At 48.5% G+C, this 27,946-nt stretch overlaps 1 protein-coding gene across 10 annotated transcripts in view; it reads left to right on the forward strand.

The window, feature by feature from the left end:
- Positions 1 to 284: 284 nt before the first annotated feature.
- LOC136540375 (transcription factor UNE10-like) overlaps positions 285 to 27,946 on the forward strand; it is a 29,340-nt gene continuing 1,678 nt past the window's right edge. For 5 of the 10 annotated variants that reach the window (XR_010779946.1, XR_010779945.1, XR_010779947.1 and 2 more), the window contains exons 1-6: positions 286 to 1,438; positions 1,699 to 1,815; positions 4,137 to 4,202; positions 4,315 to 4,734; positions 4,830 to 4,941; positions 11,817 to 27,902. Coding sequence is in view for 4 of the 10 variants with exons in the window: in XM_066532384.1 (XP_066388481.1) it covers positions 596 to 1,438; positions 1,699 to 1,815; positions 4,137 to 4,202; positions 4,315 to 4,734; positions 4,830 to 4,934 (1,551 nt within the window). In the remaining 6 variants the exon portion in view is untranslated. Of the gene's footprint in view, positions 1,439 to 1,698; positions 1,816 to 4,136; positions 4,203 to 4,314; positions 4,735 to 4,829; positions 5,317 to 11,816; positions 27,903 to 27,946 lie in introns of those variants that run through there. The other 5 variants (XR_010779937.1, XM_066532384.1, XM_066532420.1 and 2 more) reach the window with 4 other exon arrangements.

Below are 27,946 nucleotides of genomic sequence, written 5' to 3' on the forward strand. Positions count from 1 at the left end.
CAAGAACCGATGGAGCAGGCAGGCAAAGGCATGCCTGCAAAAATCGCCGGAAACAGGGGACTCGCCACTGGAGTCGCTAGTACTATGATGGCCACGGTGATTGGGAAATGTGGCTGCTGGCGCCAACGTGGTCTGCGGTCATGTGGAAGGCGAGGCCGCTACGTGCCCGCCTCCTCCTCACAAAGCCCTAGGCCCCTCGCGACCGTGCCGTCCCTCTCGCTGCCCCCGCCTCCTCCGTTCTCATCCACGCCAATCTCCTCACATCACAAGAGCGCGCACACGATGCGTTGCATGGCATGGCTCCGCCACACACACACACCCGTAGCAAGCAACCGTTATACCCACCCACCGCTGCATAAGTATCTCCGCCGGCGGCTCCGTGCGATCCAGGCCCGGCCGCGTGCGTGCGACGACTGCACCATCGATCCACATATACGCTCTTGCTAGCTTGCACTCCGAGCGCGCGCGGCGCGGCCCCTGCGCCCGTCGTGTCGATCGTACGTGCAGCAAACTAGCTAGCTGCAGACTGCTGCATCAGTGCGTGACGACGTGAGGATATATCAGCCACGCACCGCACGCGATCGTGAGGACGGAGATGAACCAGTGCGTGCCGAGCTGGGATCTGGACGACCCAGCGGTGGTAGCTGGCGGCGGAGGCGGCCTAAACCACCATCAGGTCTCGACGACGACCGCCGGCGGGGCGCACCGGGGCCTGGAGGTGTCAGCTGCTGGGGCCGCCGGCGGGGCGTTCGCTCCCGTCGTCGTGCCCATGTCGGACCAGTACTACGAGGTGGCGGAGCTGACGTGGGAGAAGGGCAACATCTCCTCTCACGGGCTGGGGCTGCTTAACCGCCCGGTGCAGCACAAGTACCCGCCCGCCGCGCCGCCGCCGTTGCAGCTGCAGGCCATAGGAGCCGGCGGCGGCGGAGCGTCTGGGGACCGCGAGACGCTGGAGGCGGTGGTCGGCGAGGCGGCCGCGCGGTCACACTTCCTCTCCTCGCAGCCGGTGCAGCACCCGGCGCCTTGGGTCGGGGTGGGCGGCGCCGTCGTCGACGCCGTGCAGGGGCGGTCCGCGGCGGACGCGCTAGTGCCGTGCGCTGCAAGGGTGCAGGACGAGGCGGCGGCAGAGGGAGGAGGAGACGCGGGCGGCTCGAGGAGGAAGCGGGCACGCGTGGTTGGCGAGGACGGCGGTCTGGTGTGCGCCAGCCAGGGGAGCACCGCCGCCACGCCCGCCGGCCGCCGCGGCGAGAGCAGCGCGCTGCTCACGCTGGACGCCTGCTGCGGCACCGGCGGGGCTGATGACGTGTGCGGCTTCACAACGACGACCACCAACAACTCCACGTCCCTGGAGCGCGACGACAAGGGCTCCCCGGACACTGAGAACACCAGCATCGGTGGAGGGGCCAGTGATTCTCGCTGTTTCAGCCGTCGGTCACAGGCAAGCTCATCATATTTATACGTATACACACCTCTAGGCTCGAGCTAGCTAGCTTCATGCACTTCACATCTGAATTTAATTTCTGAATTGCTCGATGCTAAGCTGCGGATGCTACATGCTACATGCATGCAGGGTTTGTGTTCTTTCTATTTCCATTACAATAAGCTTATTTTTGTATTGATTTGCATATTATGTTCATTAATATATGCTTTATTTGTCTATATGTGTCCGTACATGCATGTTTGGCAAAATGATTAAAGAGAGACGGCTTGTGCGACGAAGGGGAGAACGTGGTGATCAACGGGGACGGGGCGATGAGGTCGTCGATTTCTACCAAGAGGAGCCGGGCTGCTGCGATCCATAACGAATCTGAGCGTGTAAGATCCCTTTTTTTTTCTGCAGTCGTACGCGAACTTGGATAAGTTACTTGCAGGTGAAATAAAATGCATGGTCCAGCATTATGGCACGTACACATTCCTGTAGTTTCTTGTCGACAGCGCTCACCTTTCTGATTATTGCAAAATCATGGGCCATATGTCAAACAGTTCTACGTATCACTTTCAGTAACCACTTATGCCACGTTCGTTTGAAGGGGAAAGACTGCCGGGAAATATTCCCGGCCGGAGTCATTATGTAATTTGAATAAGCTTCAGTGAACAGAATGGTTCCTGGCCCGGATTCCCCTTAATATTGGGTGAGATTTGTTTGCTCCAACAACACACACTTAGGGCTAGCAGCTTGTTCCGTGGACAAGGGATTTACGATGTGTTTGGCTTAGTTCCTAGGCTAGCCAAGCCAAAATTTTGATTACTTTGACAAATTTTAGTCATCATTTAGTTGATGCTAAAATTTGGCTTGACGTCCTCCTCCTTTGGCACCTTAATTTATTTTGGTGGCCAAAGTTGACCACATCCATGTCCACCAAATTTGGTGACTAAAATTTAGCCATACTAATTTTTGGTTTGGTTAGGAGGTGCAAGCCTTTTGAGGTGATTAGTTTGAGAAATTGGGTGGTTCATCAATTTATCGCTCACTCCTCACCTTTTTTTAGTTTGTGAGATGGAATAGTTTGATCCATCGTTACCTTATTCCATATAACAAACTAAAATTTAGTATAAATAAGCATGAGGAATGGATTATTCCACCAAAATTTATAAGATAAACTCATGATAGGAGGGGCACCTCTCAAATAAAACATCAGTTTAGAGTTTTAATCGACAAAGCCGCGTTTCTACATATTTCCGCTGAAACAAAATGTCAATTATTCTTTCTTTGGTTGTCTAAGTGCACATGCAAATGACTTTATGGTTATTTATAGTTTTTTTAAATATATATAGTAAAGATGTATTCTCTTTATTCCAAATTATAAGCGCCATGTTCGCTTGGCTTATAAGCTGTACTTTTTCAGCCAACGAATATTATTTTTCTCTCACAATAAATCAGCCAACAGTACTTTCAATCATGACTTATCAGCCAAGCGAACAGGGCAAAGATGTTTTGGCTTTCTAGATATATACATTGCTTTACTATATGTAGACCTAGCGTATATCTAAGAAAATAGCAAAATCCATGTATCTAGAAAAGTCAAAACTTCTTATAATTTGGAATGGATGGAGTAAACCTTTGCCCTGTTCGCTTAGCTGATAAGCCATGACTGAAAGTATTGTTGACTGATTTATGGTGAGAGAAAAATACTATTTGTTGACTGAAAAAGTACGACTTATAAACCAAGTGACCAGGACGCTTATGTATGCGCATGCACACTCACTAGTTCTACGAGTACACACACATCCTAACTTTATGACCACATATGAGAGAGTAGCTATCGGCATGTCACATCACTTATATCGCTAAAATATATAATCTTTTGCTGAAAATACGGAACCGAACTGAGTTAAGCTTAGATATCATCAAAAATGGTCTCTAAAACTCTTCACCCAATAATCTCGGTTATTATCATATGTTTACTCAACAAGGTAGCCTAAGACTAAGGTATTCCGAGAAAATCTTGAAACGTCATTTCCGTATTGTGCAACTACATATAGAATCAGATTCCGACAAATGGTTTTTCTTTTTTTTTTTTGCGAAAAATGATCCTGATAGAAGTTGATTGCACGTTGCCAACATCATCCTATTTTTTTTCACACGGCAGGGCGGAGTAATAACTATACGTGATCTAGATAGGAACGTTTCAAATATGTCTTTGGGACAGAAGGAACCAACATGTGTTCGTGTTTCTTTACTGTTGTTACCATTTTGGCTTTATACCCTACCGTACCTCACAATCACGTTTTTGCTATGTAGGATAAGTTCCACATAGCTATCACACTGTTTGAAAAAATATCTTTTGCGACCTAGTGGTAAAAAAAAAAACGAATCGTCAAGGTTTCGAAGCTTCCCAGCGGCGTGACAGTGACTGTTGACTGCGGACTCGAAATAAGATGCAATACGCCTTAGCAGTGCAGTTTCATTTGCCATGCCGCACTTTTTGCCAGTTCCTTCAGAGCCTTTTGTTCTCCTTTAATAAATTCCTTGAGAACCTTGTGCTGTAGGTTCTTGAGAATGAAAGGACGCTCCAACTTTCTTTCAGCTTGGCATATGGCTTATATTTGGGCCTATACAGGCCGAAACCAATGCAGCAGTATGTCTTTAGTTGGGCCAACCTTTTGCTTCTTATATCTTGTGCGTTTTGTTTCAGAAACGAAGGGACAGGATCAACCAGAAGATGAAAACGCTGCAAAGGCTCGTCCCGAACTCGAACAAGGTGAGACGTACGATCGCGACTCATCTGCCGGAACCAGTATATGACGATGATCTGTAATAAGCGGAAATCCGACACGTTGCTGCGTTTGTTGCCGTGCCCTGAATGAAAGCAGACAGACAAGGCGTCGATGCTAGACGAGGTGATCGACTACCTGAAGCAGCTGCAGGCGCAGGCGCAGGTGATGAGCCGGCTGAGCAGCATGATGATGCCCATGGGCATGGCCATGCCGCAGCTCCACCAGATGTCCGTGATGGCCCAGATGGCGCAGATGGCCCAGATGGCACAGATGGCACAGGGCATGATGAACATGGGCTCCCTCGCCCAGCCGGGCTACGCAGGCCTCACGCCGCCCATGATGCACCCGCCGCCCTCCTTCGTCCCCATGTCCTGGGACCCTGCCGCCGCTGCAGCCGCCACCGCCACCGCCACCTCCAGCGCCGCCGCCACCTCCCTTGCCCAGCAGCCCGGCGGCGGCGCCGTGCCGGGCGCCTTCTCCGCCTTCCTGGCCTGCCAAGCGCAGCAGAACGGACAGGTACGTACGTGCAAACCGTATCTACCTAACCTACGTGCAAACGATGATATGATGTCGATCTGTGCTGACCGGCACGAATGCATGTATATATGCAGCAGCAACCGGGTAGCATGGAGGCGTACAATAGGATGGTGGCGCTGTACCAGAAGATGAACCAGCTGCAGCAGGGCGAGCCCAGCAGCAACCCGTCCAAACAGTGAGCATGACGTACGTACGTAGAGCCTGTTTTCTTGTACATTGTTTGTTTGCTCGAAACCGTGTTCTTGCTCCTTTTATCGCATTTGTTCAGATTTTTTCTTCTTCTCGACTGATGGGCCCGGAATCGTGTAATATAATAGAGGTGAAATCTGTCGACGCGGTACCTGTAGCATCATGTATTTATTTTGTTTTTGATGACCGGTCTAGCCTTGTATAAGTGACCACACGTTGTGCAAGAGTTGAGCGGGTTTTGCACTGGTAGTGGTAGTCGAACAAGTGATGAAGGCGATGCCAGGTAGCGGTATGTACAGTACTAAAGACTTCAATGAGTGTGGATTAGAGAAATCAACCCACGAACGACTCAACCATTTGTCCTATCAGATATTTTCTCCATGCCCAGCTCTTTTTGTTCGGTGCTCCAGCACTGTGGCTGCCAGAGGGTAGAGGCTGACCGAGAAAGTGATGATTTTGGTGGTGTTTAAATCAAGGACTAAAGATTAGGATATCATATATCAGGTGTTATATCAGTGTGTCACATCAGAGTGTTTAGATAATAATAAAAAAATAAAATATAAAAGTCAATCCACGAGATAAATTTATTAAGTCTAATTAATCTATCATCAACATATGTTACTGTAGCAAAATATTGTCAAATCATGGATTAATTAGATTTAAAAAATTCGTCTTACAAATTAGTCGTAATCTGTGTAATTAGTTATTTTTAATCTATATTTAATATTTTATATATATATATCTAAATATGTGACGTGATAGGAAGTAAACTTAAGTAAAAAGCCTTTGTTTTGGAGGGGTCTCGGTGGATAGAGTTGCTGGGCCGTCAATCAGAGGCGCGCACTCAGGCTCAGGCGAGCTCGGCCCCGAAACGGAGCATGGCGTCGCGATGGATCCGCCGGACACATGGCCACCGGCAATAGGCTGCATCACGACATGGAAAGAGACGGTAGCAGGCTGCCGTACTGGCTAGTCGACGCCGGGTACAGGACGCTGTTGCAGCCTTTTGACTCTATCGGGCTTGGCACCGACCGCATCGGCGCCATGTCCATGTAGGCGCACATGCCGCGGACCGCGGGGAAACAGCTCAATCCAAGGCGGATAAAGAAAAGGCGAAGGCGAGGGAGAAAAGGTTCGTCCCAAACAAAAACAAAAAAAAAAGACGGATGTCCATGTGTCGGAGTAAAAATAGATGGTTGAAAATCTAAACTATCTACCTACTAGAAATTTATAACATAGTAACGAAATGAAATGACAAAAAAAAAAAAAAACCAAAATTAAGACAACATGAAAAGACCAAAGTATTATTACCTTATCTCTTTCTTTCAGACTTTCATTGAGCCATTTTCTCCCATTCATGTAGTCTCGATCCAAAATCCTCCTTGCTTAACTACTCTGATACACTAAATAACTTTTAATTAAATTTCTTTGAGATCCCAGATTTAAACTCTACCAACTCCAACCACTCTTTATTAACTTGCTTAGGAGTAATTACTAGGTATGTATGAAAACTATGGCCCTGTTGATCAAGTTACTGATATAGTGTCGGGTATCGTTATTAGGGATACCTAAAGCAAGGAGGTTAGCGCCCACGCTGACTCCCCCGGATGTCTCGAGACGTATTAAAAGGTCTCGAGCGACCCCAAGGCCGCAGGCTCCGTCTTGCCCAAGGTCGTGGGTTCCGTCTCGCCTGACCCCTCGGGTGCGGGCTTTGTCTCGCCCGACCCTTTGGGTTCGTGCTCCGTCTCGCCCGACCTCTCGGGTGCGGGCTCCGTCTCGCCTGACCCTAAGGCCGTAGGCTCCGTCTCGCTCGATCCCTTGGGTTCGTGCTCTGTCTCATCCGACCCCAAGGACGTGGATTTCGCTAGTTCGACGGGGACCCATACCACCGCCAACCACTCTAGGTCCAAGCGTATGGGCCTAGGTTAAAACTCTGACATCAGGAAAGAGTCTGGCACGTCTAGATGTAACCCGTAGCTATGACGGGTCATACCTGACGATTCACATCAAGAACAGTGTCGGGCGTGCCGGTACTGTTCTGCCTAATCCTCGTACGGACGCTGACAGACGCGTCAATTCATCATGACGTCCGCCGATGTAGCAGAACCGACTAATTTATAAGAGCACAAATATAATGGCAGCCCGCAAGCGGTTGCTCTGTCATACTTGAGCCCATATAAACCAGGTAGTCCGTCGAGTACCACGAAGGGTCTCGATTAACCATCAACATACAACCAAGATCGTACATGATTCAACATATATGTCACACGTTACATGAAGTTCACAAATACAGTTCATCCATAAGAGTACAAATTAAGGTTATTACAAACCGAGTTTAAGTAAAATAGTAGCAGAATCAAATTAAAGTTTGAAACTAACATCTGCCATCATTGTTTAAACATAGTGCCAGCCCACGATCATACTCCCACAAAAGCATATCAGAAGGATTAATAAGAGATGCCTGCCTAGGGCTCACTCCTCGTCCATGGTGGGACAGAAGCAGTTCCTGCAATAGCCATAATAAACTGTACCATCTACAACACTGAGAATAAAACCTCAAGTACGAGAAGGTACTCAGCTAGACTTACCCGTCATAAACAAAAAATAAGGTGACTCCAAGGATCTTGCATGGCTTTATAAGTGGAGATAGCTTGACAACATTTTGCATAAAAACGACTAATTCAGTTATACAATTATAATTCGGTCATCAAGTTAATTATAGCTATTCATCTCTAGATTAGCAACTAACATGTGCCAAACATGTGGTATATCATTTAGTAGCATACAATAGCAACCATAACTAGTGTAGTAATTCCATGTTCATCTAAACCATCATATTCCATAACATAGTTACTACGATGTTGGGACTAGCCAAGTTTCTCACTGTCCGAAAGAGACGACGATTCAAATCGATTTCAACCACCTGGGAATTTATTCCTAACATAAACCTAGACAGACTAGATCAACAGTCACCTTTGGTACAACTCAGGTACACATTTTACGGGTTCGCCCAGCATCGCACAATCAGGGACAACTAGCTGACAGGATGATCATGACTACCCTACCCTTGGGCTCACGTCTGGCTCCCTGCACATCCTTACTACCATCTAGAGTGCGCACTTTTACAGAACGGGACCCAGCTTGAGTTGAGCTACACGGCTTCTCGGTCGGAACGAGTTATCTGGCCAGCCAAGTGAGAGGCATACGTTCAATCTTGTTAGAAGTGCCAACAACGGTACGGTCCTTAACCGACACAGACAAAATCACATGAGTCAACTTACACATAGACTCCGCCCGACCTCCATTTCCATTTTCCCATAGTTCTTTTTCACGATAGCAAATATAGCCAACCGTGCTTCAGTATCCACCTATATCTCGCAAGTGATAAGAAATCACCCGACTTCTACCGGTCTAAGCATGGCTAAGCATATATTCGATCCTGGACCTATACAGGGTTAAAGATATATGTAACTGGACAAGGTAGTTCTATGCATCAAGGGTTTTTAATCAACTCTTATAACCTAATGCATCAAACATAAAGGACTCAAGTGATATTTTGTAAAACATGAGACTTAGAATGCTCTGGTGCTTGCCTTTGAGAAAAGAGGTTGGCCGATGATCCGAACACTCAAGGAGGTCCTCGAGAGTTTGCTCCTCTTCTTCTAGAGCTACGGCCTAAGGCGTCTCCTGCTGATCCTCCTCTTCTTCCTCGTTGAACACCAAAAGAGTTATCTCTTCGGTCGATCCTATATGCATGGGCATGAAATAAGATATCACAAATGCATATACGATGACATGTATAATATGATATGATGTGATGAATGCATCCTCATAAGTGTTTTCAATAGCATTGCATTAAAGTGATAACAATTGCATCTTATTTTACTGAATAGGTGCATATCTCTTCTCTAGTAACTTAAGCAAACACTTATGTAAATTATTTTCTGGACTACAAGATAGCAGTCACTTGTTTTGACCATAACTAGAGTTATATACATAAAAAATAATATGGTTGTGGACATTATGGAAAGCTTATGAAATTTCCTACAACTTTATTTTAATCCTCTTAATGTGATTCAGTAGTTATCTAAGTCAAACAATTCAATCTTTTAGATCTATCTAGAGAGCAAGCATTTCTGACAAGAGACTTCTAACAGCCATAATTATTAAACCACAAGGCCTATGACTATGAAAATATAACATAAGGTATATAAGTAAGTTATCTACAACTTTGTTACTAAAAATTTTTATATAAAAGACCATTATCATCATGAAATTACAATCACAACCGAAACTATATTTGCAACCATCTAGTTAAATTATAAAGCAATAATCAACTAGTTGCATACAACTAATTACTTCTAAGCCTAACTAATAACATAAACAGATCATATGCATCACAAGAACCATAGAAAACATCATGGTTAAACATAACTAATTTATTTATATCCATCTATTAATTTCCTTAGATAATAAGGTGATTTAAAGGATAAATATTTTCATTGCTTAATAAATTCTAGGAAAATTACAGTATCCTACAACTGACCTTAATAATCCACTGTACAAATTTCATGCCATTTGGATAAGTTTATCTACCTTTACAAAAATGACAAGTTATATAGGATTATTTTAGCAAAAATAGTTTGGCATAGTGAAAAGTGCCAAACAACAGATTTAATATTTTTGTACATTCCTCCGAGCATAAGAATACTATGTAAAAATCTGCATGATCATATGTTATGTATTTTTAATCCAATCAATTTCACTAGAAACTAGCAATTAATTAGGATTAAATATGAAGACCACATTTCAATTATGCTTACTGTAGGTTTAGTATTTTTTCTTGCTAGAGCATGTCAACACAAGACCAACAAAATTGGAATAACAATTTTGTCACCTTCCTAGCTCAAGTTATGCAATTTACAAGATATAAGCTACTTTAAAGGCACTTATCTTGCTCAATTTAATTTCAATAGAAAAAATACCCTAAATAGTATATTTCATATTTTTATCAAATAATACACTTCAAGATGAAACCAACAAAATTTTGGTCACCCCATTTGGACACTCCTAGCTCTAGATATGAATTTTTGAAACATGCATTCGAATCTGGAAAAAAATTAGAAAATCAAAACATCACACAGGCTGCCAGCTGGGGCCCACGGTCAATGGGGACCCACCCATCAGCGAGACCAAGACAGGGGATGACACTGACTGGTGAGAACTCACCGACAATGAGGTCTCCGATGGTAGTGTCTTCACTGTTGCACTCTTCTCACCCCCGCGCATCAACTGGTAGGCTTAGTTGGCTCGATGGCTCGCTGGAGCAAGCTCGACGGCGGCCATGACGGACGATAGAGGTTGGCAGCGATGCGCTGGCCATCTCCATCTATGGCACACTCAGGTGAGGATGATTATTCTATCCTAGTGACCTAGCGAAGCTACATGATGCAGGTGAGGGCTTGAGGTGGCATCGGTGAGCTTGGCCGCGTGCATGGCCATGCGACGGCGCACGGAGAATAGCGGTGCTCTCACTGTTCTGGTTAGACGGTGGTGAAAGGTGGGTCTCCATCATGCCACTATCTAGGTCTAGGGTTACTCGACCTAAGACGCGAGAGAAAAGAGGGAGATGGTGAACCAACTCGGCAGCGGCGAGCTCAAGTGCCACAGCGGCGGCACGCGGAGCGGCAACTCGTTCCGACACAGTCAAGCGGTGGTGTCATTCCTAGATCCAGCCTAAGCATCTAGACTCTAGCATGGTGCTGTACCAGAGAAGATGGAAGCATGTGGTGCGGTGGAACGACCGGGCCATGGTGAGCCACAAGCGCGGTGGTGCTCCAGTGACGACAACGGCCACAACGAGGCTAAATGCCTCTATACCTAGGGTCTATAGGTGATGCTGGTGGCTCGAGGAGGTGGAGGTGATGGCAGAGAAGCTATGGCCGAGACAAATCGATCAGCGAGGCTACGTCGGCGGCGAGCGGCTACGGTGGAGCTACGGCGGTGCACAGTGTGCTCGGCGCGGTGCTTTGGTGAGGCAGAGTGAGCGGGAGAAGGTGAGAGCGAGTGAGTGGAGTGAGCGGCGGGTGCACGGCGCTTATGTGCTCACTCTAGCCTAATCGGTCGGGACAACGCCAGCGTACAACCACCATGTGATGGCCATGGCCTGTGGCTGATCGGCCACAATTCGCTGCCCTAGCGCCGATTTAGTGTTGCTGAATCCAACTAACAGCGCTTTTTCAACCCTTTGTATCTCCTAATCCATTCATCCATTGCAAAAACTCCATTAAGGAAAGTTGTAGAGCTACATGCCATCTACAACTTTGCTTTAGGAAGCATTCCCTAATTCGCAATGGTTTTCTAGTTACAATGCTCCCAAGTGAGGTACATTGAAACTATAAACAACATTATGACTTAGAAAATTTTGCAAGTCTCAAAATGACATTTTCTTGCTACTTGTGAGCTATTTTTGAGCATGCTATGCACTAAATTAGACCTTGACCAAAAAATAAAAGTTGTTACCCTAGTCAAGTACTATAACTTTTATTTAGGTCACACAACTATGCAAATAATGTAAACTACTATTCAACTTTGGTCAAACTAGCATCATGAAAATGGCATTTGAAATGAAACCAACACTTAGAAGCAAATTTGGCCTATGCCATGAATACAAACATTGTTCCATTTGCCATCCTAGATGTGTCTAAGGTGTTTTCATGACATCGCAACCATCTCATACATTGGTCATACATGATTGTAAGCATAAGCATATATATAAATCAACATTTCATGTGACAATGTATAAGAATGAGATGAAATTTCATATGCTCATGTTCATGAATGCTTGGATGACTTGTGCTCATGAAATACAGATGCCAAATGCAATGCTTACACTAGGGTGTTATAGCTAGGACGGAGTGGAACGCCATGACCGGTAGATGACGACTGTGCATGGCGTCAGTGACGAACAGGGCCACGACGTGGAGCCATCCCTGTTGACATCTATAGGATCGGCAGGACTTGTATGAAGGAGAAGAAGGACCTAGTAATCCTAGAAGCCTTCTCTCTCTCTATCTCTTGTTCGTCTCCTTTTCCTCTGCTGTAACCCACGCTTTCCCTTCACCTATAAAAGGGGAAGCAGGGTGTCCCATTAAAGGGGGCTGAATGAATCAGAACATAAGAACACGACACAAGCACATGGCTGAGTAGCAATCGAGCTCTCAGCACCTGTTCTCTCCTTCCACTAAAGACTTAGGATCATTTTCCTCTCTCGCCTATTTGTAACCCCTACTGCAAACCAAGTGCCGGTAACACGAGCAGCAACGAACTGAACATAGGGACGTTCTGCCCGAACTAGTATAAACCCTTATGTTCTTTGAGCACACCATCCGAGCCAGACGCACAAATACAAATTTACTCGTCAGTGGTCCAACAACACTAACAGTTGGCATGCCAGGTAGGGGCTTTTTGCGCATCTTGACTTCCACATTAGGGCTCGGATGGCTAGTCACAGTGTCAGCTGGGTCCTAGGTGCGCACATGCGCTTTGGAAACCTAGACTTCATCATTACGATGAAGGGAGAGTTGGCATAGGTTCCCACCACCGTCCAACCTCTCCACTTCGCCGATCTTAACACGATCACAGAGGCGCTTGAGGAGCTGCACCTGCACACATCGGAGGCCCACATCGCTGAGAGCGACCAGCTCCTCGGCTTCGATTACAGGAGGCTAGAGCACTAGCTCGGTGCCTTCGTAGGACCTTGACCATCCTGGGAGGACCTGTGCCGCCTCACATTTTTGTTTGCCAATGTCATCACATAGCTTGCCGGAGGAGAGCTGCACTCCCCAGAATGCCTCATCCGTATCGCCCCGGCAGCGCTCCTATTCGGTCTTTGCAACACCGCAGAGACCGTTGGCCACCTTGTGGTGCAACGCATGCCCCCATCCCCTACGAATGATGGGTTCATGGGAATGACCAAATACATCATAGAATCTTTCCATGACATTCTCACAGGAGAATCGGAGTTGCTCTCCAACCCTGACTCTAGCAGGGGGAGCCATCACCCCTTGTGAGAATGTTTCATGGTGGGTACCCCCGTGGGTTACATCGAAACCATCCACAAGGGAGGGGCTACCCCAATAGATGACCTTGATAACAAGGTCAAGGGAGGTGTAGGGGCCCCACTTCGCCTGTGGGTAGAGCAGCTAAGGGCGTGGCACCAAGAGCTCGAAGAAGCACATCTCCAGCTCGAGCTAGAACATGCGAAGCTCGGGAGAGAGATTGAGCACCATAGAGATCATGGCCGTGCATGTACCATGGCCCATGATATGAACCAGAGGATCATCGAGGATGATAAAGCCCTCCCACACTTCACCTAGGCGAGCCAGAACATCGCTATCATGATAGCCTTGCTCCAGGGGCTTTCAGAGCCCGCAACACGAGAGGATCATCGGACCCATCATGAGATTCACACACTACTCGAGTGTGTAGCAGTGTAGTAGGCCAAAAGCTCACTATCCCAACAATGTGAGCTCGATGCTAGCCAGCTCACGCCCTCAGAGTGACCCAATAGGGACGTATTAGTCCACCAGGCGCAACAAGGTGATGGGCCACGCACCATGGTCCTGGTGCATGAGCATCTCGGCCTCCACCATGACACGCGCAACACGCTAGATGCCAGCCGGCATGCCCACAATGATGAGAGGGAGGAGGCTAACCACGGCTACCACCCTCGTCATGGCGAATGCTATGATAGTGGTGAGGATCAAAGCCTGAGCCCCGACTTGTCGGGGCCTTAGGCCTTTGGCCGATACATCCTCAATGCCGTCTTCCCACCGTGGTACTAACCATCGACCAACATCTTGAAATACTCTAGGAAACAAATGCCAGACTATGGTTCGAGGATTATCGGCTTGCTTGCCAAGCCAGTGGTGTGGATAGTGACAGTTTTATTATCCGTAACCTTCCATTGTTCCTGGCTAATTTGACATGAATGTGGTTAGAACACCTTCCACCCTAATTGAATCTAAAGTTGGGCAGACCTAAAAGAGATCTCCGTGGGAAACTTCTAGGGCACAAACGTGCATCCTAGGAACCCATGGGATCTCCAAAACTACCGATAGAAGTCCAAGGAAACTCTTTATGGGTATATCTGGCGCTTCTCCCGATAGTGCAATGAGCTGCCCAATGTCGTCGACGCTGACATCATAGGAGCTTTCCTATGTGGGACCACCTGCGAGTCTCTAGTTCACAAGCTAGGACATAAAGGCCCACGAACCACCAAGGAGCTCCTCGACATCACCACCAACCACGCCTCGGGCGACGAGGTGGTCAGAGCAATTTTTGACTGCCTCAAAGGCTAGGCAAAGCGGGACGAGGACGCCGGTGAAGGCACCTCCAACCGTCCCAACAAGAAGAGGAACAAGCAGCGGCGTGAGGGCTCGCTCGTGGCCGCCACCGACCACAAGGGGGTCAAAAGCCCACCGAGGGTACCCCAGACCACTTCAAGAAGCTGCTCGAAGGGCCATGCCCAAACCATGCTTTCCCCATCAAGCACCTATACAAGGACTACGTCCTCATGAAGCGGTTCTTGTCTAGAGGCTCCAACAAGGGGGAGCATAGGAAGGAGCCCAAGCTGGCCGCAAATGATGCTGAGGGGAAGGACGATGGATTTACGATGCTAGATGGCTGCCTCATGATCATCGAAGGGTCAGTGGTCTATGACTCCAAGCGCCGCTAGAAGCTTGCACGCTGTGAGGTCTATACGGTGAAGCTGGCTGTGCCTACCTTCCTCCAATGGTTAGAGTCCACCATAGCATTTGATCGGACCAACCACCCGGAAAGCGTCCCATAGCCGGGAAGATATCCGCTCATGGTTGACCCGATCATCAACACGAAGCAGCTCACTAAGGTTCTAATGGATGGAGGCAGCGGCCTCAACATCATGTACGCTGAAACGCTCGATGCCATGGGCATCGATCGAGTGCGCATCCAGTCGGCCGAGGTGCCTTTCCATGGCATCATGCTAGGAAAGCAGGCCATGCCACTTGGGTAGATTGATCTGCCCATTACCTTCAGGGATCCATCCAATTATAGGATTTAGACCCTTACCATCGAGGTGGTCAGGTTCCACGGAACCTACCATGCCATCCTAGGACGTCCATGCTATGCGAAGTTCATGGCCATCCCCAACTACACCTATATGAAGTTGAAGATGCTGGGTCCATATGGGGTCATCACCATCGGCACCTCCTTCTAGCGTGCCTACGAGTGCTAGGTCAAGTGCTGTGAACACGCCGTGGCAATTGTCGCCTCCAAAGAGCTTGCGGCCATCAGGGAGGAGGTCATCGAAGAAGTGCCTGACCCCAAGTGGTCGGCCGGGTGTCTTGAGCCTGTAGAGGGTGCCAAGGAGGTCCTCATAGACCCCAGTGGCTTCGAGGGCAAAGTGGTGCGCATCAGCACCACACTTTCCTCCAAATAGGAAAGCACGCTCGCCGACTTCCTTTGCGCCAATAGAGACATCTTTGTGTGGAGACCCTTGAACATGCTAGGCATTTCGAGAGAAGTTGCTAAGCACACCTTGAAGATTAGGCCAGGCTCCAAGCCAGTGAAGCATCACCTACATTGCTTCGACAATGAGAAACGTAGGGCCATCGGCAAGGAGATTACAAAGCTTTTGGCTACTAGGTTCATCAAGGAAGTATACCACCCCGAGTGGTTAGCCAATCCTGTTCTTGTATGAAAAAAGAATGGGGAATGGAGAATGTGTGTTGACTGCATGGGTCTCAACAAAGTCTATCCAAAGGATCCATTTCCTTGGCCATGCATAGACCAAGTAGTCGACTAGACCTCAGGGTGTGAAATCCTTTATTTCCTTGATGCATACTCTAGGTACCATCAAATCATGATGAAAGAGTCTGACCAGCTCATGACATCTTTCATCACCCCATTTAGATCATTCTGCTATGTCATAATGCCATTCGACCTAAAGAACACGGGGGCTACATACTAATGTTGCATGCTTAAGTGTTTCAGGGATCTCATTGGGCAGACTGTTGAGGCTTACGTGGATGACATCATGTTCAAGTCCAAATGGGCTGACCAGGTCTAGCCAACCTAGAGCAGACCTTCATGAAACTCCAAGCAAACAACATCAAACTCAACCTCGATAAGTGTGTTTTTGAGGTCCCAAGGGGTATGCTGCTGGGTTTTATCATCTACGAGCGTGGCATCGAAGCCAACCTAGAGAAGATCTCAGCCATCATGAGTATGGGCTCAATTTAGAACATAGAGGGGGTACTATGAGTTATAGGGTGCCTTGTCACGCTCAACTACTTTATCTTGTGCCTCGGCGAATGAGGTATCTCCCTCTATCAGCTTCTAAAGAAGGCTGACTACTTCGAATGGATGCCCGGGGCCTAGGAGGCACTTGACAAGGTTAAGTAGCTCATAACGAAGGCCCTGATCCTGGTCCCCGCAAACAATGGGAAACCGCTTCTGCTCTACATTACAACCACCACACAAGTGGTCATCACCACCCTGGTGGTAGAGCGAGAAGAAGAGGGACATGCCCTCAAACTACAGCGTCCCGTGTACTTCATTAGCGAGCTCTTGTCCAATTCCAAGACCCGCTACCCTCAAAACTAGAAGCTCCTATATGCCGTCCTTGTCGCTAAGAGGAAGTTGTGTCCTACTTCGAGTTGCATCCGGTGACGGTCGTGACGTCCTTCCCTATCGGTGAGGTCATCCAAAACTAGGATGCCATGGGAAGAATTGCGAAGTGGGCACTCGAGCTGATGGGTCAAGGCATTTCATATGCCCCCGGATGACCATCAAGTCCCAAGTGCTGGATGATTTCGTTGTAGAGTGGACCGAGATCTAAATGCCACCAGCAGTCGTTGACCAAGAGTACTGGACGATGTACTTCGATGGATCGCTGATGAAGAAAGATGCCAGCGCAGGGCTAGTCTTCATTTCTCCCCTTGGGGTACGCATGAGGTACATGGTTTGCATCCATTTCCCCTCCTTCAACAATGTGGCCGAGTATGAGGCACTCATAAATGGCCTACGCATCGCCATCGAGGTGGGTATTCAACAGCTTGATGTCTAGGGTGACTCCCAGCTGGTCATTGACCAAGTCATGAAAGAATCAAGCTACCACAATGCTAAGATGGCTGTGTATTGTTGAGAAGTCCACCAGCTGGAGGACAAGTTCGACGGTCTTGAGCTCAATCACATCCTGATGCGTCTCAATGAGGCGGCTGATGTGCTAGTGAAAATGATGTCCGTTTGAGAGCCGGTGCCACCGAGCATCTTCGCTAGTGATCACTACAAGCCTTTGGTCCACTATGAGGAGCCAAAATAGACCGGTGAGGGGCCAGCTGCCCTAGGCTCCATCCGACCCTGAAGTCATAGAGCTTGATAAGGATCGAACAATAGAGCCTGACCCTCTGGACGGCTGGAGGATGCCTTACCTCGACTACCTCCTCTGTGAGGCGCTGCCAACAGACAAAATGGAGGCTTGACGGCTCACGTGTAGTGCCAAGTCCTTTGTCGTTATTAAGGGCGAGCTCTACAGGCAAAGCCACATCGGGATCCTACAACGCTGCATCCCCATTGAACAAGGGAAGTAGTTGTTGGGTGATATCCATGGTGGGGTCTGCGGGCACCATGCCGCGCCTAGGACCCTAGTTAGAAACGTATTCCAGCAAGGCTTCTACTAGCCGACCATAGTAGCCAACACTGAACAGATTGTGCACACATGTGGAGGGTGTCAATACTACGCTCGACAGACTCACCTACTGGCCCAAGCACTCCAAACGATCCCCATCACATGGCTATTCATAGTCTGGGGGCTCGATCTAGTCAGACCTCTCAAGAGGGTGCCCAGTAGATATACACACTTGCTTGTCGCCATAGACAAGTTTACAAAGTGGGTAGAGGCTCGACCGATCTCCATGATCAAGTCCGAGCAAGCCATGCTATTCTTCCTTGACATCATCCATCGCTTTGGGGTCCCAAACTCCATTATCATGGACAACGACACACAATTCATTGGGAAGAAGTTCCTCTGATTCTATGATGAATACCACATCTACATTGATTGGGCCACCGTGGCACACCCTCTCACAAACGAGCAGGTCAAGCGCACGAATGTCATGGTCCTACAAGGCCTCAAGCCTAGGATCTTCAACCAGTTGAACAAGTTTGGCAGACGATGGGTCACGGAGCTTCTCACGATGCTCTAGAGCTTGAGGATGACCCCCAGCTAGGCCACCAGCTACATGCCATTCTTCATGGTCTACAGTTTTGAGTCTATCCTCCCAACCGACCTCAATTATGGAGCGCCGAGGGTTAGGGCGTACGACGAACAAGGAGCCGAGGCATCCCTCAAGGATGCCATGGACCAGCTAGATGAAGCACGTGACATTGCCCTCTGTCGCTCGGCCAAGTACCAGCAAGCGTTGCGCTGATACCACAATCGTCGAGTGCGGGGTCGGGCCTTCAATGTTGGGGACCTAGTACTCCGCCTTGTCCAGAGCTACAAGAGCCACCACAAGCTCTTTCTGCCATGGGAGTTACCATATGTCAGCGTGGAGATGCTCTGACTAGGCACCTATAAGCTCAGGACCATCGATGGCGAAGTCTTCGTCAATGCCTGGAACATCAAACAGCTACGTCGCTTTTACCCTTAAATCTACACATGCCTTCTCTTATCGGTTTCACAATCAACTCCTTGATCTTTAGTGACACCCAACCCCAGCAATGGCAATGGTCTCAGGACCATCAATGATGAAGTCTTCATCAATGCCTGGAACGTCAAACAACTATGTCGCTTTTACCCATCAATCTATGCATGCTTTCTCTTATCGGTTTCGCTATCGACTCCTCGATCTTTAGTGACACCCGACCCCAGCAACGACAAGGGGCTTAGGACCATCGATGATGAAGTATTCATCAATGCCTAGAACATCAAACTGCTATGTCGCATTTATCCTTAATTTACGCATGCTTTCTCTTATTAGTTTTGCTACCAACACCTCAATCTTTAGTGACACCTGACCCCAGCAACGCCAGGGGGTCAGGCCTCACACGGGGGCTGATAAGAGCATATCTATTCGGTAGACATTCTCTATGCCTGACCCTTTCTCATGTTAAGACCTAGAAGCGAGGTTTGCAGAAACAAACACTGAGTAAAACTGGTCAGACCGTAAGAAACCTATGCCCCATCGGCTACGGCGTTTTTGCTCACCAGCGTGATGAGAGTTTTTCCCACAACCTGAGCTTTTTAGCCTTAACTACGAAAAGAGTCGGAACACATTTAAGAGTATATCCACCTAGCAAACATTCTCTGTGCCTGGCCCTCTCTCACGTTAAGATCTAGAAGCAAGGGTTGCAAAAACGAACGCTTAGTAAAACTGGTCAGACTACAAGAAACCTACGCCCTAGCAGCTATGACATTTTTGCTCACTAGCATGATCAGAGTTTGTTCACGCGCACCTCGGGCTTTACAGCCTTAATGATAGAAATGGTCGGAATGCATTAACCTTTTTATACAAAAAGGGGAGAAGGGCTAAAAATCTGTTTGGCCATAACGAAATTTAAGAGCTTATCCACTTATTACGAGTTCATCGTCTGGCTTATCTACCTAACAAATTTCTTGGGGGGTGATCTCATTCTGTATCTCCACAAGTAAGTCATGTGCCAGAGGGGCCACCTCCTTCTCGATGCCGTCCAACTCAGCGCCAGAACCATCATAGATAAGGTGGGATACGAAGCTAAAAATGCTCCTATGGCCCATTCAGGCCTAGGAGTTTGAAGGCTGGCCCTCCAACAGGTTCATAGCCGCTCCAGGGCACCCTTAGAGTGAGGGATGGAAAGGGATGGGTCCTCTAGCGGCCAGTACTCGGGCGCATGAGCATCGCGGGCATCCTGGCCCACGTTCGAGTCTTGGTCGGTTTTTAGTCCATGGTTTTTCCTCGAAGAAAGGCAATGAGCCCTTAGGACCAGTCGAACGGACTAGAGAACTATATGGATTTGCCACTAAGAATATGGAGTTGGTCACCAGCTAACCCATGCCAGACCCCCACAAATAGGAAGCCAGGGCCCCACTCAGACTAGCCCGTTAGCCGCTCATCGAGCACAATGTTTCATCCATTGAGGAAAAACATGGCACGACTCAGCCCCTTTGTTTTATCGAAAAGAATGCTTGAGGGATGATGATCACAAAGGCAAGCTGACCCCTCGATCGGACCCCTATAACGTGTGGGGGCTCAAGGGAAGTTGGACTCGCAGGGAGACCGAATGCGCGGTCGTAGAATGATGGCTCGGATCCTAGGGAGGGGGTACGTACAAAAACTAAGAATAACATTTTTGAAACAAAAAATGCTTTCTCCTACCAGTTTTGCTATCGTCTCCTCAACCTTTAGTGAAACCCGACCCTAACAATGACAAACAACCTAGAGCAAGGTTTATGGAAACAAACGCTAAGTAAAACTGGTCAGACAACAAGAAACCTATGCCCCAGCGGCTATGATGTTTTTGCTCACTAGCATGATCAGAGTTTTTTCCCACACCTCGAGCTCTATAGTCTTAAACAACAGGAAGGGTTGAAACACATTAACCCTTTTTACACATAAAAAGGGAGAAAGAACAAATTTGTTCAACCAAAATAAAAGGACAAGCTTGTTTAAACGAAACAGGAGGGTTGGAACTTGTCCGCTTATGACAAATATGCCACCTAACCTATCTGACTAAACTAATCCCTTAGGGGATGATTTCATCTTCTATCTTGGCAAAAAGGACATGCGCTAGGGGGCCACCTCCTTCTTGATGTCGTCTAGCTCGGTGTTGGTATAGACAGGCACGAAGCCTTGGCTCATCGTCGCTAGATCAATGTTCTTGTAATAAGAATGAGCAATCGCGAACGATCGGTGAACGCCAAAGTGAAGTGCGCCCCTTGCCATATCACATGCTCGATCCATGATCCGAGTGGCGCAAACCATGAATGAGCTTGTCTCCTACTTCGAGGCCAGCTCAAGCTCATCATAGACCAGCTAGACGGCAACACGCAAGTTCTCATGTTCATTGCTCACCTTCTAGAGGGTGTCCTTCACCTTGCTGAGCTCCTTCTCTAGGCCATGGCTCTTCATCACCTTCACCCCGAGCTTGTCATCGAGACCTGCCTAAGTCACGTACGGCCGTGTCAAAAGGCCTACCATGGATTCTAGGGAGAAAGACAACAAGGGAAACCGGAGACTTACCGTCCATGTCCGCCAAAAGCTTGTGAACCTCATCGCGCTACCGGGTCACCTTGTCCTCTAGGTGTCGGACCTCTTCTTGGCACTGACTGACATCCACAGGGAGCCCGGTGGACATGCCCTCGACCACAACCTTCAAGTCCCTCTCCCTCTGAAGCTCATCCTCGAGGTGGTCGATCCACTGTTGAGCGTCAGCACGCTCCTGGTGAGCCAGGTCAATCCTCGTGCAGAGCTCCTCTATGACCCAAAGAAAATAGTCATGCTCCTTCTGTAGCTGTCCGTGCATGCCCTCTTGATTAGGGCCATGAGCTTCTCCTCGGCCTCATGGGTGTCGTCACGAGCGTCCTTCTCCCAAACTCGGAGGTCAGCCACCTATCGGGCGGTAGGGGCAAGCTTAGCCACCTCCTGATGGGCGACAGCGAGTTGTGCAGCTAGCCCCTTACTCTGCCGCATCTCCTAAGCAATGAACTAGGACTTCTCCTAGCTATGGGCCATATGGATCTACGAAGAAGACAAGACTTAGAGGTGTAGAAAGATAACATGAGGGCCGAAAGCACGGTCATATCATACCTAGCCATCTAGGGCGACAATGTCACGCATCAAGCTTAGCATGGTGGTCAGGGTGTGAACTGCGTCCCCAACCTCCGTGTGGATGCTCCCTCATTCCCTCTCCTCTTCTACTTCATCGAGGGCAGCCACCTGGACCAGAGACCGAGGCGTCCTCACGCCGATCTCAAGCGGCGCCGACCACTCTTGTAGCAGTAGCTCCTCCAGAGTGGCTCCTCTAGCAATGGAGAGAGTGAGTGATGCAGACATGGAGGCCTATCCTATCACCACATCCACAAAGGATGCCTCGGGTGCACCCCCTTCCGTCCGCCCCTCCGCGGACATGACCACCAGCATGAACGATGGCTCCGACCATGCCGTGTGGCAGAACCGCCTAATCTAATGCCTCCTAGGAGTACTTGTCTTCCATTAGACGCTAAGTTCCCAAGAGAGGACACTAAACTACGCAGTTCCGTCGAGCACACCCCAAGGGAGAACTCAAAAATCCACATTTTTTCATCAGGATCATAAATGTGAGAATAAAGCTTACAATATTCTTAAGTCATTTCTTACATCACTTTATTACAGTACCAGAATATCACCTCAATTTATTATAACAATGGAATATAATAATGTTATTAGAGTTACAGAGGAAACATGATTAATTTAAGGACATGGTGGAGCATTAACATAATTGACATTTTTATACAAGGGATGCTCGTAGATTTTACATCTTTTCTTATAAAAACCTTTTGTGAGGGTTATAAATAAACACTATGATCGTAGCATGAAAGGAATCCTCTCTCACAGAAATGGTGGTTCGCGAACCAATGTATCCTAGCTAGGTACCCCGAAACACATGCCCTGTTTGTACCCTAGGCACAAACAAGACCAACCTATTCCACTCCTGTCACGGGGTCCAAGTCCCCGTCCAAACTTGGACTCTAAGCCCCCACACTTGGGACCCAGTCTCACTATGGTGCTTAGACCTCCACCTTGCCCCGCCTCTAATCAGTCGGTCTGGAAAGAGCCAAAACCCATGACAAGAGCGTAACGAGCCTTCTTGCTCCCATAAGCAAGTATGTGCTCAGGATAATAAGTCTGTGACCTGATTACCATCCACAGCAATGGACGGTCCTCAATCAACATAGGCAGAACAAGTGCAATTTGAGCCTCACTCGAATGCCTAACCAAGTCTAGATCTAAAGTACCATTCCGCCGAGTCTCCAATTATCATTCATATATATTCCATGTGACAGAAACAATAATATCTTTCCTATCTCTTGCGAGTGACAGCTAACCACTCGACTTCTATCAAATCCTATAGCATAGCAATCTACACGATCCTGACATACTTATAGGACTCATAGGATAAGGATATATATATGCAAGTGGTTTTCATTCAACTCCTTAAAACTTAATGCACAAGCATAAGATAAAGTGCAGAATAATAGGGGTTATGCACCGGGGCTTGCCTGAGCAAGATGTAAACATGGATTAGCATTCCATCATGGTGACATGATCATCAAGGCACCATCTTTTCACGGTGTTGGCGTGGCTACTCCGGTAAGCTAGAGTGGCGATAAGACAAACAGGGAGGCGTGGGAGCACTAGGAGCTTACCACGGTTCTAGCCAAGGTGATGGTCGGGGTTGAGGAAGGCAGAGCCGCGCTGGCCACGTACGAGTGGGTGGTGTGGTGGCACTTCGAGCATGGCACCTCTACATTAGTACGTCACTGATAGTGCCTTCGATAGAACTAGCGCATGCATGAGGACGAGGGGGCCATGGCAAGCTCGTACGAGCAAGTAATCAAATCACTATCGAAGCATACCGGCTTACCCCTGACCAAGTTAAGGCGCGGCAGCGGAGGCGACCGACGGTGAGGAAAAACATGAAATTGGTCGGCAACGGAGCTTGGCTGTGGCTCAGGGCGGGTGGCTCAGCTATACAACTCTATGGTGGAGCTATAAGTGCGACGAATCGAGCTCTAATGAACTGAGGCGTGTGAATTTTGAATCCTCTATGGGAGGGGACGTCGGCCAGTCGTCCATGATGGCGGTGATGGCTTGCGATGAGTCCCATTGATGCGATAGTCTCCATAAATTGGCACGTAGGGAGGGCAAAGCATGGGCAGGGAAACGCCACAGCGGCTGCCTTGACTCTCTGGCTAGCGCGACTCACATCGGGCAAAAGAGACAAGGAGGGGTTAGGCTTTTACACGGCTCTTCCTTGCCTTGATGCGTGGTTGGCTACTAGCGAGGTCAAGCACACGTGCAACAGCGAGCTTGCACTCCAGCACGAGATGCGTGCTTGGCTAGAAGCGGCATGAGCAATGTGACCAAACGACGAGCGGTGGCATGCTTGCGCTGTGGTGCTTGGCCGGTGGTGGCACGGTCAGATGGCTATATGGCCTCTTGCCACTTGGTGTACGACGGTTCAGACGTCGAGGACGACAGTGATGCGGCAGCAGAAGCCGCGATAGCAGCACGGTCCCAAGGCCATGGCACAGCAGCACAGCGAACAACGTAGGCTATAGCAAAGGGAGGGAGAGAGAGAGAGTGAGCGAGAGAGAGAGAGAGAGAGAGAGAGAGAGAGAGAGAGAGAGAGAGAGAGAGAGAGCAGTGTAGCAACGCAGCTGTGGTGACAGCGGCAACGGCATAGAGGGCTGCAGCGTGGCAGCAGCAGCGACGGTCAGCTGGGCCAGGGCCGGCCAACGCCACGGTGTGGGCGACCGTAGCCAGCCAACGCATGGCTGAGCGTGGCGTTGCCGAGGTAGGGCGTGGTGACCATGGCCACAAGTGCCAACAGCCGCGCCTAAATGCGATTTAGACTATTTAAAACTTTTAATGAGCGACTAAAACCATCACTAACACGACTAACCCTTATACCATTGCAAAGCACTCGTCAAGATGCAAATCACTATGCTAGGCCAAAACATGACACTTGTTTTCAATTCCATTTTTCAGGATTTGAATGCCAAAATGGCATTGTCATTATAATTTTAGACTTGAGAGAAATCTAGGGTTCAATTTGAACTAACAATCCTTAACACTTTTGCCTAAACTTCAAAAAAGGTCTAAACCCTATTTATTTCACCCAACAAGCATCTCAAGCAATAGTCCATACTTTATATTAATCTTATGAAAACAAAATATTTAGGCACTATTCAATTAGTTTGCTTAATATAATTTGACAAAATTCGCACTTTAAACATAAGTTCAAATATTTGCCGACTTAACGAAAAGAGTTTATCTTAATTTCAAATTGGGATTTTTGAACTCCCAAAAATATTAGTTAACAATATTTATTCTAAAAAATCCAAGTTGCATTTTGATCTACTAAACTTACACTTTGAATTTTATTTAAGTACTATATACACGTCGTATTTTTTTTGTTTATAAAAATTATTTTTCGTGCCAAACAATTAAAACGACCTATCCTATTTTTCTTGTTAGGATTTTCATTAGCACTACTTTTATACACTAAGTAAGTTAACTTGGGATATTTAGTTGAGTTCACAAAAGTGAGTTACATAGGATTTGTTTATCATTTTATGTGCGTTTTAAATTTTTAAAACCCAAAAACTTGATTGGCTAATCCCTCTTGGGCCTCAATTTCGGTGCTAAGCAAGCTCGTAACACCAGGGGTGTTACAATCTTCTCTCCTTAAAAGAATCTCGTCTCGAGATTCAAAACAAGAATCATAAAGGGAAAAATGAGATTACACTTTGCAGATATAGAATTACACGGAAGATTACACGATGTCGAATACTAAACCACACAGGGATTTAGAGATACATGGTTAAGAGCAACCTAGTACAACCAAGGCTTAATCCACAGGTTGAGATAGACGAGGTCAATGGAGAAACAACAAGAAAATGATTATCTAAAACATGACGTATGCCCAACTAATCCAGAAATAGGAGACCGAGAACTCAAACATCGTGAATTCTAAGACCAATAACCAAAGGGGGACTTGAACTTCTTCGACAAAAGCCAGATCCCTTCTTCTTCTCGGATTACGCAATCACCTCAGCTGACGACTCTAGTTCCACGAACGACGATTGGATCTCATAGCTCTGCTTCAGATTCGAGGGGGATGGGGATGCAAGAGGAACGCAAGGGCATCTTATAATGGCAAACGGAGGTGGGGCATAGTGCACCGGGAGTGGAGACGGCGTGGATGGGAGACACTGCCGGTTCACGGTGTGGGGATAAAGTCAGCCATGGTGCACTCCGTGCGCGAGTGAGCGGAGGGAGGATAAGGGAGAGGGGAGGGGATTCGCTCAGCGGGGAAGGCGTGCGGGCGGCCGTGTTCCCAAAAGAAGAAAAAGAAGAGGGAAAAGGGGGTTCGGTATGGGAGTGAGGGCGACGATCGAGAGCCGATAGGGTGCCGGGAAAAGGGGAAGCACACAATGCATGAGTACGGTGGATGCGACATAATGCCGTGGTTACGCGAGGACGGGGTGCTAGTGGTCACTGACTGCATCCGCAAGGCACACGGTGACAGTGACCTGGCGTGCATAGTGTGGTCTAGCTGGACACAAAGCTTGGACTTGACATCTACTCAGGCTTTTGCAATCACTCCCGGCTACCTGTTGACGCAAAAATGTCGACACACAGCAAGCTAGAAGGATCTGCTTAGGATGAGCCCAGAGATTCGCTTGGCTTCAACGCAGGGTTAACCGATCCTGCGAATTTTTCCCGAGACGTGCCAGTCAATTTGACCTGCAATTGACAAGGAGAGAAAGTTTATCAGTAATTTAAGGTAGAACATGTCGATCTTTGCCTAGACAGTTCCAAATATGCCGCTTCGGGAGCAGCCAGACGAGAAAATCGACTAAATTGCCGATACGTATAGAACTCGGCTTTTACGGACAGTAGAGCTTATGGATCGCGATTGATTTTATGTTGATAAGTACAATGCCCGTAGATATAAGTGAAATCACCAACTAGGTGGATATTACCAGTATGAATCACTGAGCCGGTGAATCTAACGAGAAAGGATATAACATGCGAACAAATCGACTGTCTAATACAAATAGACCTACAAACGCTCTGAATCTAATCTGTTACCATCAACAGTGAGGTTCGACCGGATCGATGACAGCTATGATGATAATCTCCTACAACTAACAAGAACAAAGTGCGGACATCTTTTGGTGCGACATTAGTTTTGGTTCGTTCGTCTGCCTCTCCCCACCCCTGCGATACCGCGGCAAATAAAAAAAAGAAAAATCCGGCCTCGTCTCTCTCGTGACCCGATGCCCGACGGCGCTCCCTCCCCCGATGGCCGACAGCGCTCCTCCCTCGCCGGCAACGGCGGCGCTCCTCCCTCGCCAGCGATGGCGGCGCTCCTCCCTCACCGGTGGCGCTCCCTCTCACGGCGGCCTCCCATCGCCAGCGAAGCTTTGCGAGCTCGGCTGCGTGGGGGCTAGGACGGCCACGTGGCCGAGGGGCCGGCGACGGCGACTCCTAGGACAGGCGCGGCAAGGTGTAGGGTGATGGCGTGGCCACCCCGCAGCGGCACCGGCGGCGCCGGCGCACAGCGGCACACCTCCCTCTTTCCCACAGCAGCGGCGGCTCCCAAGGCCGAGCGTCCCTCCCTCTACCTCTCCCCCACAACTGTCGTGGAGGGCGTGGTGCCCTTCGCCCACAGCGCCGATGGCGGCCAGCCAGAGGAGCGGTGGAGACAGATCTGGCCACCACCGACATCGACGGCGACGGATCTGGCTCCACCGACCTGCCATTGCCGTGCCGCCCCCGCCCGAAGCCGCCGACCGACCCGACACCGACGACCCCGCGACGGCATCGCGGGCAAGCCCTAGCGGCGCCTCTCCCTCTCCCCCACATCGGCGGCGCCTCTAGTTGCGCGCAGATGCAGCAGCGGAGTCAGTACCCGGCGCGGCGGCCCATCCCTTCCACGGCTCCGCCCCATGACCGGCTCCGCGTCACGAATGAAGCCCACGTGTCCAAGCAGAAGGTGGCCGACGCACTCGGCGATTTGGTTCCCGTCTGGCCATCCGCCTTGAGTCCGTCCGGCCTCCTTCCTGGCCGTCTGCTTCATCTCACCAGTCACCAGTCACCGGTCACCATAGCGCCTAGGATGGACGACAACAACGATCCTGCTGCAGCACGGAAGCCATACACAAGGTACATCAAATTAAGCATCCAACTATGAATTTGATTGTTCTTGC

This window comes from Miscanthus floridulus, chromosome 1 (genome assembly GCF_019320115.1).
Source record: "Miscanthus floridulus cultivar M001 chromosome 1, ASM1932011v1, whole genome shotgun sequence".
Lineage (NCBI taxonomy): Eukaryota > Viridiplantae > Streptophyta > Magnoliopsida > Poales > Poaceae > Miscanthus > Miscanthus floridulus.